General features: G+C 34.4%; 1 protein-coding gene across 4 annotated transcripts in view; it reads left to right on the forward strand.

Annotated features, from left to right (window-relative positions):
* TAF4B (TATA-box binding protein associated factor 4b) overlaps positions 1–20,606 on the forward strand; it is a 155,344-nt gene that overhangs the window by 27,379 nt on the left and 107,359 nt on the right. For all 4 annotated transcript variants that reach the window (XR_004521555.2, XM_073790632.1, XM_019930473.3 and 1 more), the window contains 2 exons: positions 4,973–5,105; positions 5,769–5,871. Coding sequence is in view for 3 of the 4 variants with exons in the window: in XM_073790632.1 (XP_073646733.1) it covers positions 4,973–5,105; positions 5,769–5,871 (236 nt within the window). In the remaining variant the exon portion in view is untranslated. The remainder of the gene's footprint in view (positions 1–4,972; positions 5,106–5,768; positions 5,872–20,606) is intronic.

Here is a 20,606-nt window from a genome sequence, read left to right on the forward strand (position 1 = left end):
CAGAGCTTGACATTTTTACCTTTTTTAAAAAGTTAATGAAAGAGAGTGGATGAATTGGATTAGAATCTACCAGTGGTGGATAGATAATAAGTAGAAGCTTTCAGGAGTTTTGATGCTTAAAATTTTCCTTACGATATTGGTGAAAAAATTATTTTACACATAATTGAGCAAAAGCTAAATTTAATTTAAATTAAACGTTGTCATAGTAATTCAGTTTAAATGTAATTAGAAAAGTTAATTTAATTTAAAAGAGCTAAATTTTAATGTCTCATCATTTTTTAAATTAAATTTTGATAAATTTTAATAACTAATTTTAACACAAAAAATTAATAAGCTTCTCAAATCCACATGTGTGAACAAAACTCATGAATGAGAAAGGAAATTCAAAATTCTGGGTTTCTGTTTTTAGAAAAAAGGTGTATAGTTTTAGAGAGTAAACTGAATACTGTTACTCTTAGTAATCGTGTGTGTGTGTGTGTGTGTGTGTGTGTGTGTGTGTGTGTAAAATCTTTTAAAAAATTTTTTATTTGGAGATAGGCAGGAAGTTGTAGTATTATCATAGATATATTTTCCTTATTTCAGATATATATTTCCCCAGGTGACTATTACTTGCATTTCTTTCTTAACAGAATTGTAGACATTTGATAAGTAAGTGGCCAAGTACGTTCAACAATCATTCTCCAACTATTACTGTTTTGTGGATATAAGAGAAGAACAACTAATTATCAGTATATTATTAATGTAATTTTCAGTTTCATCGAAGTAAAACTGATCTCCTAAAATAAATTGACCCAGAATATTAGAAAAAATTTGTTGTTGTTGCATCATATTTTTGTCTCGTACCTAATTATTTTGAAGTAGGGAATCATTAAAGGATTTCAGAATACACATTTTTATATGAAATGCTCTGTGAGGCTTAACTCTGCTGATTGTCTCTGACTTCACTTCTCACTGAAGAAGGAGAAACATTTTCAAGGTATAAATTTCAGTCTCTGAGTGTGCTGGTGGCCACTATTTTTGTTAAAGAAATTGAAATTAAAATTGAGTGGGAAACAAAACAAGGATTTTTGTTTTATTGGGTCAAGTAGTTCACTGTCACTTTCATATTGGACTGATCTACTGCGATCCAGACTTAAGTAATCAGTTTGTCTTTTTTTTCTTTCTTCTTAGCATGCTGTTAAGAGTGACAGGAGAGGTAGAATTCAGTTGTTGATTGTCAAATAGGACTAATGAAAGATTTGGTAAAGAGGCTGAATCCAAGTAAGGCCTACTACCCTTTATTTTCCATATATAATCAGGAGTTGCGTCGAAAAATCTTCATGGACTATAATTTAGTCAGGGTTCATATAGTAGTCTTAATATATAGGTTGATTAATGCCAGTTCATTTAAATTTAATTGAAGAATATATTTTTTTTAGGTTTTAGTTTGGTGAGGATACATTAGAATTTATGGAAAATAGACTATTTAGAGACAATATTTACAGTGTGTATGTTGTCTTATTTTTGCCTTATTCAAGAAAATGTTTTATTATGAAAATTTCCAAACATAGCAAAGTTGAAGTTTATAGTGAACACCCATATACCAACCACCTAGATTCCACTATTTACAGTTACTATACTTGATTTATCCACCCATCAATCTTAATTTTTGATACATTTCAAAGGTTTCTTCCTAAAAAAATTAAACATTAATTTTAATGCATGCATATCATTAACTACCAATCAATATTTGTTTACTCTTTTCTTCCTTTTAACTAAAATTTATATTCAGTGATGTGCACAAATTTTAAATGTAACATTGGATAAGTTTTGACAATGCTTACCTCTGTGTAACTCAAACCCTTTCAAGATATGGAGTGTTACCATCACCTTGCAGTTAGTTCCCTTTTGTCCCTTCCCAGTCAGTCCCCACCTGTGTACCTCCAGAAGCAATGACTCCCACAGATTAGTTTTGCTTGTTGTTAAAGTTCATATAAATCATCATACGAATAAGCACATTTAAATTTTTAACAGAAATTTATAGGTTCTCGATTTGAAGCAGCATTTACTGATTTCTATAAAAGCTGGTAATATAATTAAGAATTCATTTGGGCAAATTTTAAAAAGTGGTTAGAAGGCCCTTTGAAAAAACAGCATATTCTGAGGTTGCCAAGGTTGAATTTTAATCTAGATTGGGCATGGCAAATACATTTCAACTCTCATTATAGGATTTTACTGGACCTCTGTGTTAAGAAAGATTCTAAGGCTGCATGTGGGTATATAGAAATGGTGGTATTTAGTGATGTATGCTTGTCCCAGAATTTGAGTAGTGGCACAAGAACCACACATTGGCTGTTCCTAAGAAATAGTGGCAACTAACATGTATTTCCTGACTTTTTTTTTGCGGGGTGGGGGGGCCATGCTGCGCAGCTTGCGAGGTCTTAGTTCCCCGACCAGGGATTGAACCCAGGCCCTCGGCAGTGAAAGCACAGAGTCCTAACCACTGGACCACCAGGGATTCCCTATTTCCTGACTTTTTATACTACAGTTTTTGTTCATTTGGGGCCCTATGTTTTCTAGAACTCAACCTCAGTGAGTATGTGCCAGTAATCACATATTAAATACTGTATAAAAATTAGAGGAGGTATTACCCTTTAGTAACTTTGTGTGCATGTACTGCTTGAGTTATTTAGAGCTAAGTATTTGATTGCTGTGTATTTATGAACAGAGGAGTTGGTGGGGTCGAAATATAGAGAAAGCAGAGTGTGAAGGGTGTTTTCATCTACTAGTTTAATCTGTACTTTTGTTTGTTTGCTTCCTTTCCTTATGGAATTTAAGAACAGTTCCATGTCAGATATTCCAGATCATAGTTAGTGTAAAAATCATAATGTAAAAAAAATAGCTGTCACCTGAAGAAGATTGTGTAGCTCTAGACCTGCAGTTTCTATAAACTATAGAACATTAAATTAACATCCTAGTAAAACATCAGAACTTGACTTGTCAAGAGAAAAAGCTAAGGTATGTACTATTTACTCTTCTTCTTTTCTAGTGGTTTTCTTGCAGGGAAAGTAAATAAAGGACATGTTTTTAAAAATATAATAGCTCTTTGTTTTGCTTGCCAAGTAGGAGCAGATGTATCATCTTCGGGCCAATTTCCATCTGTCTAATTTCAGTGTCCATAAGATACCTAATATTGTGGTCTAAAAATGGTACTTTCTTTGAAAGAAGACTACTGAACTGTTTTATACTTTCTCATTGTATTTTATTTTGCTCAGCAAGTGTGCAGGAATATACTGCACATGTGATCCCAAGTGTGTTAGGTGCACTTGGTAGCATACATCCTCATTGGTACATCCTCATTAGGATGAGGAATGATGGGTATCCAGGATTATTAAATCAGTTGCCACATTTGCCTCCTGCTCCCTGCATGAACTTGCCCTGGAGTGGGCTGTAGACTGAGCCACACACATCCCTGGCCTGGGAGCCCTCCTGCAGACACCAAGGCTTGCCTTCCCCAGCTTGTTCTGTGCTAGGGCCACACTCTGACGCTGGGGTCTTCTGGCCTCCATGCCCCCACCCCTCCTGGCAGGACCCCAGGAGGCATAGAGCCTCCTTCCACTTCAGGGGCTGGTCTCTAGGCTGTTACTTTTTTTTTAATATTTTTGAGTACCCATCAAAAATGGTATGAAGACTTAACTCATAAGCAAATTTCTAATAACATTTTATTACTATCTTTTGTAATTAAAATACTGAAAAGAATACCAAATAAAAGATATCAAGGAAGAAAATATGAACAATAGGGAGGTATGCCAGAATTGTTAGGAGTGTTTCTGTTTTCTTTTGAGTTTCAATCTGAATGCATAAATGGGACTCTGAATGTGTATTACTTTATGGAATTTAAATATGTTTCCTAGGACTTTACAATACATAAGTATGATCTCAACTGAAATATATCATTGTTTTCAAGAGTTGTTTCTCTCTTTCAAGAGTCTATTCTCATAGAATCATGGCAATTGAATTATTCCAACTTGTATTTTTTCTCTAGGAACGTTGGTTCCTATAAGATTATTTATTGGGACATTTTGGATTTCTTGTAAGTTACTTTTGTTTAGTAATATGCACTAGACAATTTTATTTACAAAAAATTGGAGTATAGAATAAATTATACCTCCAGAATTCCATTATGAAGTCTACCTCCTAGATCATTTATATTAGCCATATATGAGTTTGAGGACTTACAAATATTTCGCTCTCAATAGCTGGCTCAGATACATGGTGACTGTTTTTTTTCTTTGAAGTGAAAAAATGAAACTCTGCTATTCTGTTTTTTCTTCTTTGAAGCTAAAAACAAGGCCCTGCTATTACTTTAATTTCTCTTCCTTTATCCCCAACCCTCACCCTCTGGATTTCTTGAACTGTTATCTTGGAGAATGCCTGTAGCATTGTTATCTTTCAGATACTTTTAAAAAAACAACCAATTGAAAGTCATCATCTTCTAGAGGTATATTTTGAAATATTTATGGATAAAAAGATATATCTGGGATTTGCTTTAAAATAATTGAGAGTGGGGAGAAGTGGGTAAGGATATAGATGAAATAAAATTGGTCAAGAATTAATCATAGTTGAAGCTGGGTAATAATGGTATAGGTGGTTTCATTTTATTGTTCCCTCTGCTTTTGTATGTGTTTGAAATTTTCTGTGTTAAGTTAAAAGATGAAAATAGGGTCTATTTGGAGATTTAAATTTAGCAGAATATAAATTTGAATTACACTCTGAAAATTATAGTGTGAGATAGTCATGTTTTTCACTTTTGAGTAAGATAATTTTGCTACATACAAATTTAAATTTTAAGTAGGCTTTCTTGTGATGCTACGATAAAGGTATATTTAGTTAGGTGAGCCTAATCATTTGTTCTATTGTTACAATTGAAAGCTTGTTCTTTCCTAAAGCAGGTCTAGTTGAATGACTGTATTAATAATTCTCATTGTTTCAGGTAGTCCAGCAGCCTTCAGGAGGCCTTGCAAAACAAGTGACCACACTTTCCCATTCCTCAGCATTGACCATCCAGAAATCTGGACAGAAGGTGACAGTGGGCACTGCAGTACCTACCAGTCAGTTTCCTCAAGGTAGACTCTGGCTCATCCCTTGGGTTTGGAACATGATGGGTTTCCGTACTTTTCTTTTGCACTGTTAAGAGAAGAGAGATTTCTTTTAAGTTGAGACCTGTGAGAGAAGACTGAAAGATAACTTTATTATATTCTTTGTACATAGCCACTTTTTAAGGGTGTATGTTGTTTTAGATTAAAGAAGCACCACTCATGGTGTTTTGTAACTAGATAAAACAATCTACTAGTAAATAAAGTACTTTTTTTAACTTATAAAATTTGCTATTGTCTTATTTCTTTTTAAAGTGTGCTTCTTTCCCTACGTTTGGAAGTCAGTCTTACAAATAAAAGAGGTTTTATGTATTTTTTAAATCTACCAATATAAAGGATATATTATTAACATGTTTCTGTCACCTTTTCTGCATAATATTTTTATAATGCTGGTAATTCTCTAGCCAATTTGAGGACCATATAAAAAGAAATGGGAGAGGTCTTAATTTTATGATTTCTTGTGCAGGGAATAAATTCATTGTCATGTTTGAATTTAAACATAGTTCTAGGGCAGCTTGAAATTTTCTTTGATTATTCTGTATGCATTAAAAATAACTTGTCCTGAATTTTTCCTAATGTAGTGTGATTGCTTTTTTAAAATTTTACCTTTTCTTTCTTCTTTTGATTTTATAGCTTCCATTCTAAAGCAAATTACCCTGCCAGGAAATAAAGTTCTGTCACTTCAGTCATCTATTCAGAAAAGCAAAATAAAAGAGAATGGAACAGCATCCTTCAGGTAAAGAAATTAAATAGTTAAAACTTGGTCTGGTTTAAGAAATTAATATTTTTTAAAAAACAGGAAAGGGATGACAGAATAATACTTATATAAAATAAATTTAATGATGCCTTTTTAAAAAGCTAACAGTACTTTATTGAGTATAATTTATAAGCAGTAAAGTGCACAAATCTTAAATATAGAGCTCAATGAATTCTGACGAACATATGCCTGTGTAATCATAATTCAGACCAAGATGCTGAACATATCCATCATCTCTATGCTCCTTTCATATCAATGACTTCCAACCCTTGCCTTTGGCAGCCACTTTTCTTATGTCCATCACCATAGATCATTTTTGTCCATTCTTGAACTTTACATAAATGGAAAATTACATTATCTACTCTTTTGCATTTGACTTTTTTCACTCAGCATTTTTTTGAGATTTATCTACATCGTTTTGATTATTAGAAGATTGTTCTTTTGTACTGGTGAGCAGCATTCATTGTCTGAATGTAAATTTGTTTATCCATTTTCCTGTTGATGGACATTAGGATGTTCCCAGTTTTTTAATGATTCTATATAAAGTTGCTATAAACATTTACATACAGATTTTTATGTGACCATAGGTTTGATTTCTCTGTAGTAAATATTTAAGAGTATTATTGCTGGGTCATTAGGTAAGTATGTGTTTTACTATTTAAGAAACTACCAAAGTTGTTTACTTTGTTTACTTTGCATTCCCACCAGCAGTGATGAGAGTTCCAGTTGCACTCCAACTCTGTCAGTACTTGTTATTGCCAATGCTTTTGATTTTTACTATTCCAATAAGTGTGTAGTGGTTGTTATTATTGTCATTTTAATTTGCACTTTCCTAATGACTTAAGATGTTGAGCATCTGTTCTTATGCTTGTTTGCTATCCTTATACTATCTTCTTTGGTGAAGTGTGTATTCAGATCTTTTGCACATTTTTCCTTTGAGTTGTTTTTTTTCTTATGATTGAGTTTTTAGAGTTCATTATATATTCAAGATCCAAGTCCTTTGTCACATAGTGATTAGGAAGTATTTTCTTTGTGGTGTGTTTAATCGTTCTTTTACCAGTGTCTTTCACAGAGCAAAAGTTTTTAATTTTGCTGAAGTCTAGTTCATTAGTTTTTTTCTCTTATAGGTTATGCTTTTCATGTTTTGTCTAAGAAATGTTTGTGTAACCCAAGGTTTCAAAGATTTTCTTCTGTGCTTTGTTCTAGAAGTTTTACAGTCTTATGTTTGTCCTTGGATTGATATTCTTTCATTTCTACCAGTTGATTACTTAAAAATCAGTGTGTGGATATTCTATTTTCTTTTTTCTGTATCTTCTCCCATTTTTAGTTGCATTATTTGTCACAATATATAAATATTTGTACATTAGTCCTCCTTCCTCATCCCCACCTATATTTTAGTTGTAGTTCTACTTTTATATTAAAATGCTCACCTTCAGTCTGTTCTCTGAAGTTTTCCTAGTCATCTCTTGTTTGGATGAAATTAATTGAATGTAGTCCATACTTTAATCTACCAGGACAACCATTATTTCATCCTTATGCCTGCCACTAGTTCTCTGGTCTCTCTTCTGCAGTTTTTATTCAGTCTTCTTTTACCCAAAGCCTTTGAGGTGGGGGTGAATGGGTTGGGAAATTGGTCGCAATAGGACAAGAAAGTATGTACTGGGAATTGTTTTCCTTTTTCACTTATTCTTGTTTTGAAGTTTGGGTATTTTTTGTCTTCAAGTTATGCTGAGGCTGTGGTTTTTGTTGTTCTGTATTGTTTTGGGGAGTAAATGTTGGAAGATGGTGACCTAGGAAGTCATCATTGTCTTCCAGTGCAGTGAGTTTTGACAAAAGGCCTAATTCATGTACCCAGTACCTCAGTCAAGATACATAGAATACTTTCAATACCTCAGAAGCCTCCTTTGTGAGACTTCCCAGCCAGTCCCCCTATTATACCTTAGGCAGCCACTGATTGGCTTCTTATCATTGTAGATTTGTCTTTCCTGGGGTTTCAAATCAATAGAATCATATAATTTGTATTCTTATGTTTGGTTTCCTTTGCTCAGCATAATGTGTTTGATATACTTGCAGTGTTGTTGCATGTATTAGTAATTTGTTGCTTTTCATTGCTGAGTAGTATTCCACTGTATGGGTCTACTGCATTTGTTTGTACTGAATTGTCTCTTTATCCATTGGTGGACATGCGGGTTGTTTCCAGTTTTGAGCTATTATGAATAAAGCTGCTAGGAACACCTGTATCCAAGTCTTTGTATGGACATAAGTTTTCCCTTTACTTACATAAAGATATGAATGAAAATGCTGAATCATTTAGTAGGTATATGTTTAACTTTATAAGAAACTGCCAAACTGTTTTCCTTTGTGGTTGTACCATTTACAGTCCTACCTGCAAAGTATGAGAATTTGTTCCATATCCTTGCTAACAATTGATAAACTGCAGTTTAAAAGTTTTAACCATTGTAGTTGGTATTTATCTGTACCCTCATTCTTCAGTATCTGCGGTGGGATTGGTTTTAGGACCCATTGCAGATGCTCAAGCTCTATAGTCTGCCCAGCATATCTGTGGTTCTGCATCCTCGGATTCAACCAGCTCCAGATCATCTACTACTGTGTGTATTTACTGAAAAAAATCTGTGTATGAGTGGACCCGTGCAGTTCAAACCCATGTTGATCAAGATGCTGAGTGTATTTTCATGTCCTTATTGGCCATTTGTGTAGCTCCTTTTGTGAAATGTCTGTTCAAATATTTTGCCCATTTTTAAATTGAGTGATTTTGTCATGCACTTTTTCTTCATCTATTTAAGATGGTCATTCATTTTTTAAATAATACAATGTATTCTGAATTACACTGATTTTTAAAAAAATAGTTTGAATGTTAGTATTCCTGAAGTATTATTATCCTTTTTATATATTGCTGCATTTGATTTGATTAATATTTTAAGGGTTTTATATGTATGTTCTTTAGGGATACTGGTGTATAGTTTTCTGTTCTTATGGTGTCTTTGCCAGATTTTGGTATGTGGTTATGCTGGTCTCAAAAATGTGTTGTATGATGTTTTTCCCTCTCCTTTATTTTAAACCTTTGAGTAGAAATTATTTCTTCCTTAAATATACGAATGAATTTACCCTTGAAACTAAATAGGTCTTTTGTTTTCTTTGGGGGGAAGGTTTTGGGTTTTTTTGTTTTTTATTTATTTGTTTGCTCTGGGTCTTAGTTGCGGCAGGTGGGCTCCTTAGTTGCGGCAGGTGGGCTCCTTAGTTGTGGCTTGTGGGCTCCTTAGTTGAGTCATGCAAACTCTTAGTTGCGGCATGCATGTGGGATCTAGTTCCCTGACCAGGGATCTAACCCAGGCCCTGTGCATTGGGAGCATGGAGTGTTATCCACTGCACCACCAGGGAAGTCCCCCGGGGGAAGGTTTTGATAAGAAAGTCAGTTTCATCTATAAATGATTTTCTCTGTCATCTTAATGTCAATTTCAGAAAGTTGCATTTTTTAAGGTTTTTGTACATTTCATCTTACTTTTAAATTTGTTGAAATGAAACTGTGCTACTACTTTCTTTTCCTTTTAATATTTGTAGATTCTTTAGGGTAACATAGTATCATGCTTTTTTTTTTTTTTTTTTTTTTTTAAAGGATTTTGTGTATTTTATCTTAGTTGTTGACTTTTTCGGGCATATAGCTGTTCATTTTATTCCCTTATCCTTTTAATATCTGTAAGATTTGTAGTAATACTCTCTCTTTTCATTGATATGTTTCTTTCAGTTTTGTTTAGTGTTTTTAGAAAGTTAACTTTTGATTTTACTTTTTTTTTTAATTAATTTATTTTGGCTGCACTGGGTCTTTGTTGCTGCACACAGGCTTTCTCTAGTTGCGGCACGCAGGGACTACTCTTTGTTGGGGTGCACAGGCTTCTCATTGCGGTGGCTTCTCTTGTTGTGGAGCACAGGCTCTAAGCACATGGGCTTCAGTAGTTGTGGCACGTGGGCTCAGTAGTTGTGGCACCCAGGCTCTAGAGCGCAGGCTCAGTAGTTGTGGTGCACAGGCTTAGTTGCTCACCGGCATGTGGGATCTTCCCTGACCAGGGCTTGAACCCGTATCCCCTGCATTGGCAGGCGGATTCTTAACCACTGTGCCACCAGGGAAGCCCGATTTTATTGTTTTTATCTTTTCATCTTTTGTCTATTTTATTGACTTATAAAAAATATTCCTTTCTTTTCCTTGTGTTGGGTTTTAGTTGCTTCTCATTTAAAACTATAAACCCCCTAAGTACTGAGTTAGCATCCAGCCAATTATAGTGTTTCATTTTCATTTTTATTCATGTCAAAATATTTTCTCCTTTTCCTTTTATTTAATAGTACAAATACTTGGGGCTTCTCTAGAGATTTTATTCATTTTTTTCTAACGTAATTTTGTCCTGATCAGAGAATATACACTGTAAAATATCAATCTTACTAAATTTGAGACTCTTTATTGTGGTCAAACTTGATGAATATCTCATATGCCCTTGGAAAAAATGTATTACTCAGTTTGGGGGAGTAGTTTTTTGTATGTGCCATTCTGGTGAAGGTAGCTAGTAGTGTTTATATCTATTTCCTGGCTTTCTTTTTTTGGACTAGTTCCATCAGTTACTGAGAGTGGGTATTAAATCTCCAACTGTGCTTATAGATTTATTTTTTCCTTTAGTTCTGCCAGTTTTTACATTAATTATTTGAAGCTCTGTTATTAGGTATACACATATTTATAATTGTTATGTTTTTCTAATAAATTGGCCCTTTTATCATAATTAAATGTCCTTTTTTATTATTTTTTAAAATTTTATTTATTTATTTTATTATTATTTAAAAAAAATTTTTGACCATGCTGCGTGGCATGTAGGATCTTAGCTCCCGGACCAGGGATGAAACCCGGGCCCCCTGTAGTGGAAGCACAGAGTCTTAACCACTGGACCACCAGGGAAGTCCCCACATGTCCTTCTTTATTTGAAAATATTTCTTGTATTGCTGTGTATTTTATCTGCTGAATATAAACACTTCAGCTTTGTTACTGTTTGCATATTCTATCTTTTTCCTTCCTTTTTTTCAACCTACATGTGTCTTTGTATTTAAAGAGTGTCCTTTATACATTACATATAGCTAGGTTGAGCTTTTCTTATGAAATTCAACAGTTGTTTCTTTAGGTTAATATTTTGCTATTTTATTCATTTGTTTTTTGTCTTTTAGGGTAAGTGATTATTATTTTATATTTCATTTTAATTCCTCTGTTGGCTTCTTATCTATATCTGCATTTTTTTGTTTTTGATCAACAGGGATTACAATATGCTATAACATGTATTTTTAGTATACACTCTATTTGGAGTTAATATAGTACCACACATAAAATATGTGAACTTTGCAACAATATAAGTCCATTTACCTCACTCTCTTCTTCTGTGCTATATATTTTTATTTTCATATGTGTTACATCAGCATGCATTATAAATGTATGTGTGTATCCACAGTGTTATGATTTTAGCTTTAAAGTCCTTTTTTTTTTTCCTTAAAATATTCTTTCTTTTCTTTAAAACATTCCCAGTGCTCTTCTTTTTTTTCTGTAGAGTTCAGTTTTCAGTGGTATTTTTTCCCTTCAGCTAAAGAGCTTCCTATAGCATTTCTTGGTCTGTAATTCTGGTGACAACTCTTCTGTTTTCCTTTTCCTGAGAACTATTTTTGTTTACCTTCCCTTTAGAAGGGAAGGTTTTTTTTTTTCCCAATTAGAAATTGTAGGCTGACCCAGTCTTCTTTACTGTGAAGACTTAAAGATGTTATTCCATTGTTTTCTGGTCTCCATTGTTTCTGATGAAAAGTCAGTTTTCATTCATATCATTATATATATTCATACCATTATCTCTCCTGTCCTTTTATGAATCCAATTATGTATGCATTAGACTTTGATATTTTCCTGCATATACCAAGGCTCTGTTATTTTCTTTGATCTTTATGCTCCTTTAAATCTGTCAGCATATTTGTATGCTTCCTTAAAAATCTTTGTCTGCTAATTGCAACATTTGGCTCATTTCTGCCAACTTTTTTTTTTTTAACTCTAGGTCCCATTTTCCAGTTTTTCATACGTCTTATAAGTTTTCATTGTGTTCAGAACATTCATGACTTTCTGCTTTTTCACATATCTAGTAATTATTGACTCTGGATTCAGTTATGTTCCTGAAGACTGATTTTTAATTTAGTAGACTTCATTTTAGTTTAACTTGACTGTTCTTAAATTCCAAACTTAGTCTTTCTTAGGTTGAGTAGCAGCTGAAATATTCACTCAGTTCTTTCCCCTTCCTATTGCTGTTTTTGTTAGGCTGCTGGGGTGTCCCCTGGGGCATATGTAGTTCTTCCATCAGTCAATGATTAGGTCAGATTTATATGCAGATTTGAGGGATTACTGCTCTGTGGAGCCTTACATTCTGGTGTATCTTCCCTAATTGTCCAAGTGCTCTTTCAACACTGAAATCTGTCCTCTGACACCAAGAATACGGCTGCACAGGCTGGAGAGTGCTTTCAGGCCAAAAGACATAAACTCACAAATTTTACCCATCGTTGTTACCATATTTCAAGGGTTGACTTCTCTCTAGTTTCTGGTTGCCTTTTTCCCATTTTTTAAAGTGGTTGCCTTTTTAAAAAGTTGTATGTTGATTTTGTAATGATTAATTAAGCTACTCTGTCATTACCAGAAACCACACCTCCATTTCTTTTTTAATAGATTTTTGTTCTCTATTGGAATTATCCTCTGCATTCTTGAAAAATTAGTCAGTTATATTAAAGTTCATACCTAATATTCCCAACATCCAGGTTGTCTGTAAGTCTGTTTCTGTTATTTGGCTTTTTAGTCCTATTTCTTGGTATGAACTTAGTAATTTTTGAGTCAGTGTCAAATATGTGTAAAAAATAATTATAGGAGTTTTGGATTAATTACCTCCAGAAAGAGAACTTATCCAGTTTGCTGGTTGGCAGGAGAGGAGCAGATTGCCTTCATCTAGTCAGTAACTGAATTCAAATCTAGGCTGTAATCTTTCCAAGACTCCATGTTCCTTTGGTTCTCCCTGACTATAGGATGTAGTACCTCAGGTATTTCAACTAAGACTTAGGGTACTTTTCTTTGCTGGATTCTGAACCCTAATTTTAGGATTTTCAGAATGGTAAATGAGCATTGGCTTCAACTTAAGGTCATAAGCTGCATTAATCCCTAACAAGAGAGTCAGCCTGACCTTTGAAGCTTTGAAGCCAGGGGTTGACTTCTCCTCTCTACCTATGAAAGTCCTGATGGTATCTTCTTCCAGTATAAGCTGTTTTGTCTACATTAGAAGTATGTTGTTTAGTGTAGCCACTTCTATTAATTATCTTAGGTAGATCTTCTGGATAACTTGCAGTAGTTTCTACATCAGCACTTGCTGCTTCACCTTGTACTTTTATGTTACGGAGGCAGCTTTTTTCCTTAAACCTCATGAACCAACCTCTGCTAGCTTCAAACTTTTCTTCTTCAGCTTTTGTATCCATAGAATTGAAGAAAGGTAGGACCTGACTTTGAATTGGGCTTTGGCTGAAGGAAATGTTGTGGCTGGTTTGATCTTCCGTCCAGAACCACTAAAACTTTCTTTTGTATCAGCTTTTGTATCAATAGAATTGAAGAAAGGTAGGACCTGACTCTGATTTGGGCTTTGGCTGAAGGAAATGTTGTGGCTGGTTTGATCTTCTGTCCAGAACCACTAAAACTTTCTTCATATCAGCAGTAAGGCTGTTTCACTTTCTTATCATTTGTGTGTTCACTGGAGTAACACTTTTAATTTCCTTCAAGAACTTTTCCTTTGCATTCACAACTTGACTAACTGGCACAAGAGGCCCTAGCTTTCGGCCTATCTTGGCTTTCTGCAGGCCTTCCTCATTAATCTTCGTCATTTCTAGCTTTTGATTTAAAGTGAGAGATGAGTAACTCTTCCTTTCACTTGAACACTTAGGAGGCATTGTTGGGTTATTACCTGGCCTAATTTCAATATTGTCATGTCTCAGGGAATAGGGAGGCCTGAGGAGAGGGAGAGAGACTGTGGAATGGCTGGTTGGTAGAGCAGTCAGAACACACACAACATTTACCTATTAAGTCGGCAATCTTGTATGGGCATGGTTTGTGGTGACCCAAAACGATTACAATAGTAACATCAAAGATCACTGATCACAGATCACCATAACAAATAAAATAATAATGAAAAAGTTTGAAATATTGCAGGAACTGACAAAATGTGACGAAGAGTCACGAAATGAGCAAATGCTATTGGAAAACTGGCGCTGGTAGACTTGCTTGACCACCGGGTTGCCACAGACCTTCAATTTGTAAAAAACACATTATCTCGAAGCACAATAAAGTGAAGTGCAATAAAAGGAGGTGTGCCTGTATAGGCACGGTCTTTTCTGGGCTTATCTATTCTGTTAATCTTTTTTTTAAATATCTATTTTATCTTACTGTTTAATTTATTTCCAATAGCATACTGCTCAATTTACTATAACTTCAAAATAAATTTTACCTCTGTTAAGGCATGTCTCCTACCTATCCCTCTTTATTTTTTTATTTCCTCTCCTTCCTCTACTTTTACACCCTCCTTCCTCCACTTTCATACCCGCTTCCCCTGCTCTTCTTGATTTTTTTTGCCATTCTTGGGATTTTGCTGTTCATATAAATTTAGGCATCAGTTTAAATTCCACAAAAAACCTGTTAGAATTTGACCAACATGGCCTTGAGCCTATAGGTCCATTGTCCTTCAGCTGATTTCTTTATAATTTTGAACCTTCTATCTATGAACATGATTTATGTCTCCATTTATGCATGCTTTAACATCTTTCAGTAAAGTGATATAATTTTATCTATACAGGTTGTACACCATTTGTTTTGTTTATCTGTTAGGTTTATTCCTAGGCACCTTTTTGTTGCTATTATAGGTAAAATTTTTGGTAATTGCCTTTTCTGTTCCTAGTATATAGAAATGTAGGTTGCTTTTTATTTATTTATATTTATTTTTGGCCACGCCGCGCAGCTTGTGGGATCTTAGTTCCCCAACCAGGGATTGAACCTGGGCCCACAGCAGTGAAAGCCCACGTCTTAACCACTGGACCACCAGGGAATTCCCTAGGTTGCTTTTTTAAAAAAAATTATATGCCAACCCCCTTGTTAAGTTCTTATTTCTGATAATTTTTAAATTAGGTTGTTTATGTAGACAGTGATGTCAGGAGTGAGATTAGAATTATAGGTTGGCTTTTCTTTTTTTGCTTCCAGCACTTTAATAATGTCATTTCATTCTTTTCTGGTATGTATGCATGTGTTCACTTTCAAAGATAAAGCCTACAAGGAAAGGTCACCCCAAGCAAAGGAAACATCAACACAATTGGAATGCCACTGACTTCAAACATTGGGTGATCAAATATTCAGTACTAAAAACTCTCGTAGGGCTTCCCTGGTGGCGCAGTGGTTGAGAGCCCGCCTGCTGATGCAGGGGACGTGGGTTCATGCCGACCCGGGAAGATCCCACATGCCGTGGAGCGGCTGGGCCCATGAGCCATGGCCACTGAGCCTGCACATACGGAGCCTGTGCTCCGCAACAGGAGAGGCCACAGCAGTGAGAGGCCCGCGTACCGTTAAAAATAAAATGTGGAATCACAAAAAAATGAGCAAGTAACAATTATCTATTAAAAAATGAATACAAAGATTTGATAAAGAACCAAATAGGACATTTAGAAGTGAAAAATGTAATTGCTGAATTTAAAACCTCAGTGGATGGGTAAATCAGATTAAATCTGGTGACCCAAATTGAGTTTGCTTTACTCCAAAGAAGATTTGTGACTGTGTCCCATAGGAACCAGGGATGACTATTGACTTGGGACCATGTTAGTACCTGTTCTAGAGAACCTGACTTAAGAGTTTCTCCACTTTAACAGAGGCCTGAAAACTAGTGCTAGCCACAGGCATTTGCCCCTGAGGCAGTTCTACTTTTAGAAGGTGCTCAGTGTTTATTTTTACTGACACCTTTTTGACAACTTCTGTGCATCCAACACTGGAATGAAAATAAGCTGGTCTAAATTAGAAGAATGTCATGTAATTTCTCATGGGTAAATCTAGTCCAGTTAATGCCTGAAGCAAAAGTGTCACCATTAGTATTTTCTTTAGGTAGTTTCTAGCTTACTACTTTTGCTCATTTAGCTATTGAGTGCTTATTGCTTTCTAAACTTGTATATTGGAAAATAGTTTTTGGTTTTTTTTCCTGGCCGCGCTGTGTGGCCTGTGGGATCTTATTTCCCCAACCAGGGATTGAACCCGGGCCCTCAGAAGTGAAAACACAAAGTCCTAACCACTGGACCGCGAGGGAATTCCTGAGAGTAGATCTTCATTGTGTATGTTATAAATATTTTTCTCCCAATCTTTTGTTTAACTTGTAATTTTGTTTTTAGTGTCTTGTTATTTGAAGATTTTAAATCACAGTATTAACTTTATTAGTCTCTTCCTTTATAGCTTTTGACTTTTGCATTATTTTAAAAAATCTTTCCCTATCCTTAGCTCATAATGATGTGCTCCTATATTTTCTTCCAAGTTATCTATACACACCTCATATATGCAATAGACCTTTACAAAATCTTCAGTAATTCTTGATTCTATCTTTGTAAATAGCTTAAACAGAAATTACCTTTTCCCAGTTCGGTTGCTCATCTTAACAACAGTTACTGAAGATTTCATCATCCTTACTTTTCTGATTTGAAATGCTACTTTACCTTTTAGTAAATTCTCAGTTATACAAGGGTACATTTCTAGATTTTCATTTTAGTGCTGTTTTTGTTTTATTTCTGTGTTAATATTTTTGCATTTTCAGTTATCTTTCATTATATGTTTTTATATCTGTTTAGATAAATCCTCTCTCTTTATTCCTTTTTCAGTCATATCTGCTGTCTTGAGGCACTATCTAAAGTTACCCTATTCATTTATTTACCCTTCTTTATGTGCCCCACTCCTTTTTAAATCTCTGAGAGTTTACAATAACTTTACCATTGTATACCTAACATTTAGAACAAGGCCTTGTTCATAATAAGCATTCAGAAATTTGTTGAAATAATGAATTTTGAAAAAGAGAATAGGATTATCTATAATCTTAGATATAATCTATTTTTAAGATATATTTTATTTTTGCACAAAGATACACTTTTCATTTTTGTATAATATGTTCTAGTTATTTGGGTTATATGTGGTTTTATGCATATCTTTTTATAGTAATGTCTTTCAGTTTTCTTTCTCGGATACTTAAGATCACTTTAGTTATTGTTAAAATGAAGTTTAAAATAGACCCTTAATATTGACTCTTGTTAATAAATAAGAGGAGGTAATAGTGTATGGCATTAGATCCTGTCTTAACTGGATGAGGTTTAATAACATAGAGTGATATCTGCCTGTATTTTCATAACTACCTGTTTAACTGAAAAGAACATTTTTGTGACTTTTTCCCAGTGTAAATCATATTTTCTGTTGTGCTTGTCAGTACATCTGGGATGAATAAGGGAAGCTATATAGTGTTTAAACACCAGAGGGTGCCAGAGATTTGTGTTTTATTCTTCGTACTTCAGAATCAGAAGTGATAAATATTACAGTACCTGTGCATGTTTGTAGAGTTAACTCTATTTAAACAGACTGGCTATTTGATGATAATAAGGAATTATTGTTGATTTTTTGAAGAGGTGATAATGCCTTATGGTTAAGGTCTTTGTTTAGAGTTCTTATATTTTAGAGAGAAATTATAAAATATTTATGGATGAATAATATATATATGTATATTAATATATACTTACATAACTTAGAAGGTATTTTACCAGCTAGGAATTAAGAGGTTTTTTTAAAATTTGCTTTAAAAGACACTTAGAAAATAATATAGGACAAGGTTACATGCCGTTTGCACAGATAATATTATTCCACCAACTTTAATGTCCCATTTTTTCATATTGCAGGAATCAGATTCTCTACTGTAGATTAAACATGTGCTCTACCTTGCTTCATATGTAATTAATTGTTTCATTATGTATTTATTAAGAGTCTGTCCTTATATATACAAGTGTATCAGTGATATATACTTGTTATATAGAGTATGACATAATATAGATGATTAATCATTCAAGTAAGGACTTAAAGAGAGAGAAAACAGTCTCTGGTGACGAAATCTTGGAAAGTCAGGAGACGGAAGAAACATCCTTCTGAGCTGTGCCCAGATAAACTCTAAATCTAGGGTTAAAATTCAACAACAAAAAAATCTTCTTGAAGGAGTTGCTTTATGCTAAATCTTGTTAGAAATTAGGTTCTTAAACATTCCTCACAGCGAAATTACATGAATGAAGACTTAGAGATGAGATTGTGAAGTCTTTCATAGTTTTTAGGCAGATTTTTTCGTAGTAAAATGCGATTTAGGAAAAATTATCTTTGTGCTTACATGCTGAATGAACTGCAAAGGAATATACTCGTAAGTAGTTCCTACAATCACTGAAGTTTGAGAAATACTGCAATATCCTATGCTGTGTTTGAGTTAAAAAGAGGAAAGGGAATTTCCCATGAGGAAAGATACCTTTAAAAAAAGTCATAGAAGGAAGAAAGCAGCGTTTGTAAGCTGGCTGTGGTAACGTAGCGAGGTTATGCCCAAGGGTGGTGAAAAAAGAATATTGAAGGAACCTTATTTAACCAGGGATTAGTAACCTAAAGGAAGAACTTGATCTTCTTAAAATAAAAATTTTTTGTTTATACCTTTTAAGTGAATTATTTATTTATTTGACTAGATAATACATACATTTTGTATAGCATTCGAAAGGAACAAAAGGATATACAGTGGGAAAAAAATAAGGTTCTCTCTTGCATCATTTTCCCTCTGCTACCCAGGTTCTCAGCCTAGAGCCAACCACTGTTATCAATTTCTTGCATATCTCTCTAGATAGAATCTTTTCAACATAGATGGCAGTATACAATATATGATGTTTTATTGGGTTGGCCACAAAGTTTGTTCGGGTTTTTCCGTAAGATGTAATGGAAAAACCCAAATGAACTTTTTGGCCAACCCATTTTGATATTTACAACTTAGTAGTAATAAATCTTGCAGATTATTCTATATCAGTATATAATCATTGTGATTTGATGTTCTAAACAAAGTTACATAATGATAGATATTTAGGTTGTTTCCAGTGTTTTGTACTCAGAAAACAGAGTTGCAATGACTATCATTTCACATAATTCCTAGAAAGAGCAGTTTATTCATTTTAAATTAGATAATGTCAACCCTCAGTGGAGTTGGCTTAACAAATTATACTCTGAGCAACAAAGCTTAAGGTATCATATTTCCACATGTTCTCGTGAACTTTACCAATCTAACAGGGAAAAATTGTATCTTAAATTTTTCTTATATGAGTAGGGTAAAACATCTTATATTTGAGTCATTTAAAATTTTTCATTAACTGAAGATTTCTGTGTTTCGTACATTTTTCCATTGGATTTTAGGTCTTTTCCTTAGTTATTGGTAGGAGCTCTTTATATATTAAAGGGACTCCTTTTTTCATGATATGATTGCTTCCTTCAATCCTCAGTCTCAGATGTGGGGATTGTTATTGTCTCCATTTTACTGATGATGCAGGCCTAGAGAGGTTAATTAATTTGCTTTATTTCATATAGACAGTAAGTGGCAGAGTCAGGATTTCACGGTAGGCAGTTTGACTCATCTTTTTTACCCACCATTCTTCTACTTCCCAATACATTGTCACAGATAAACAGCATGCTGTTCTGAGCACATACAAATTCCTCAAATATTTAAGTACCATTTATGACTACTCTGCTAGAAACGATAGGTGATGAGAGTGATTAATATGATCAATAAAATTAGTCTGGTTGAAGTATAAGGCAAATAGTTGACTATTGGAAGACAGAGTAAGACCTACCATAACAGAGACAAAATGTACCCTTGGAAGTTCAAAAGATGTAGCAATTGGACAGATGCTTTAAAAGTATAAAGATAAGTTAAACCAACATTTCCAAAGTAGGCATTTGAAGTAGGTCTGGAATATAGATAAGGCACTGACAGCTGAAAGATAATAAGCAAGAGGAGCTAAAGACTAGAACAGGAAAGCCAGAATCAGTAGGAGCTATTTTATGGTGAGGAATGGGAGGTAAGAGTGCTAAGTTAAAGTCATTACTTGGAAGGCCTTGCATATCAGGTTGAGCTCATAGGATCATGAAATGTTTGTGTTTTGGTTTTTGGTTTTTTTTGCGGTACGTGGGCCTCTCACTGTTGTGGCTTGTCCCATTGCGGAGCACAGGCTCTGGACGCGCAGGCTCAGCAGCCATGGGTCACGGGCCCAGCCGCTCCGCGGCATGTGGGATCTTCCCAGACCAGGGCATGAACCCGTGTCCCCTGCATCAGCAGGCAGACTCTCAACCACTGCGCCACCAGGGAAGCCCCATGAAATGTTTTTGAATAGGAAACTAATGTGATTTTCTCTACTGTAGAAAAATTAGTCTGGTGCTATTATAGATCTTAAGAGGGTAGAAGAGATTTAAGAAAGTAGGTACAAGCAATGGTTAACTTTATAAAAAGCTGAAGAATTAGATCAGTTTCAGAAACCAAAATGCAAGGTATTAATGATAATTGGGTAATGCTACTTTAATTTTTGCATATTAACCT

This window comes from Tursiops truncatus, chromosome 13 (assembly GCF_011762595.2).
Source record: "Tursiops truncatus isolate mTurTru1 chromosome 13, mTurTru1.mat.Y, whole genome shotgun sequence".
In the NCBI taxonomy this organism is placed as follows: domain Eukaryota; kingdom Metazoa; phylum Chordata; class Mammalia; order Artiodactyla; family Delphinidae; genus Tursiops; species Tursiops truncatus.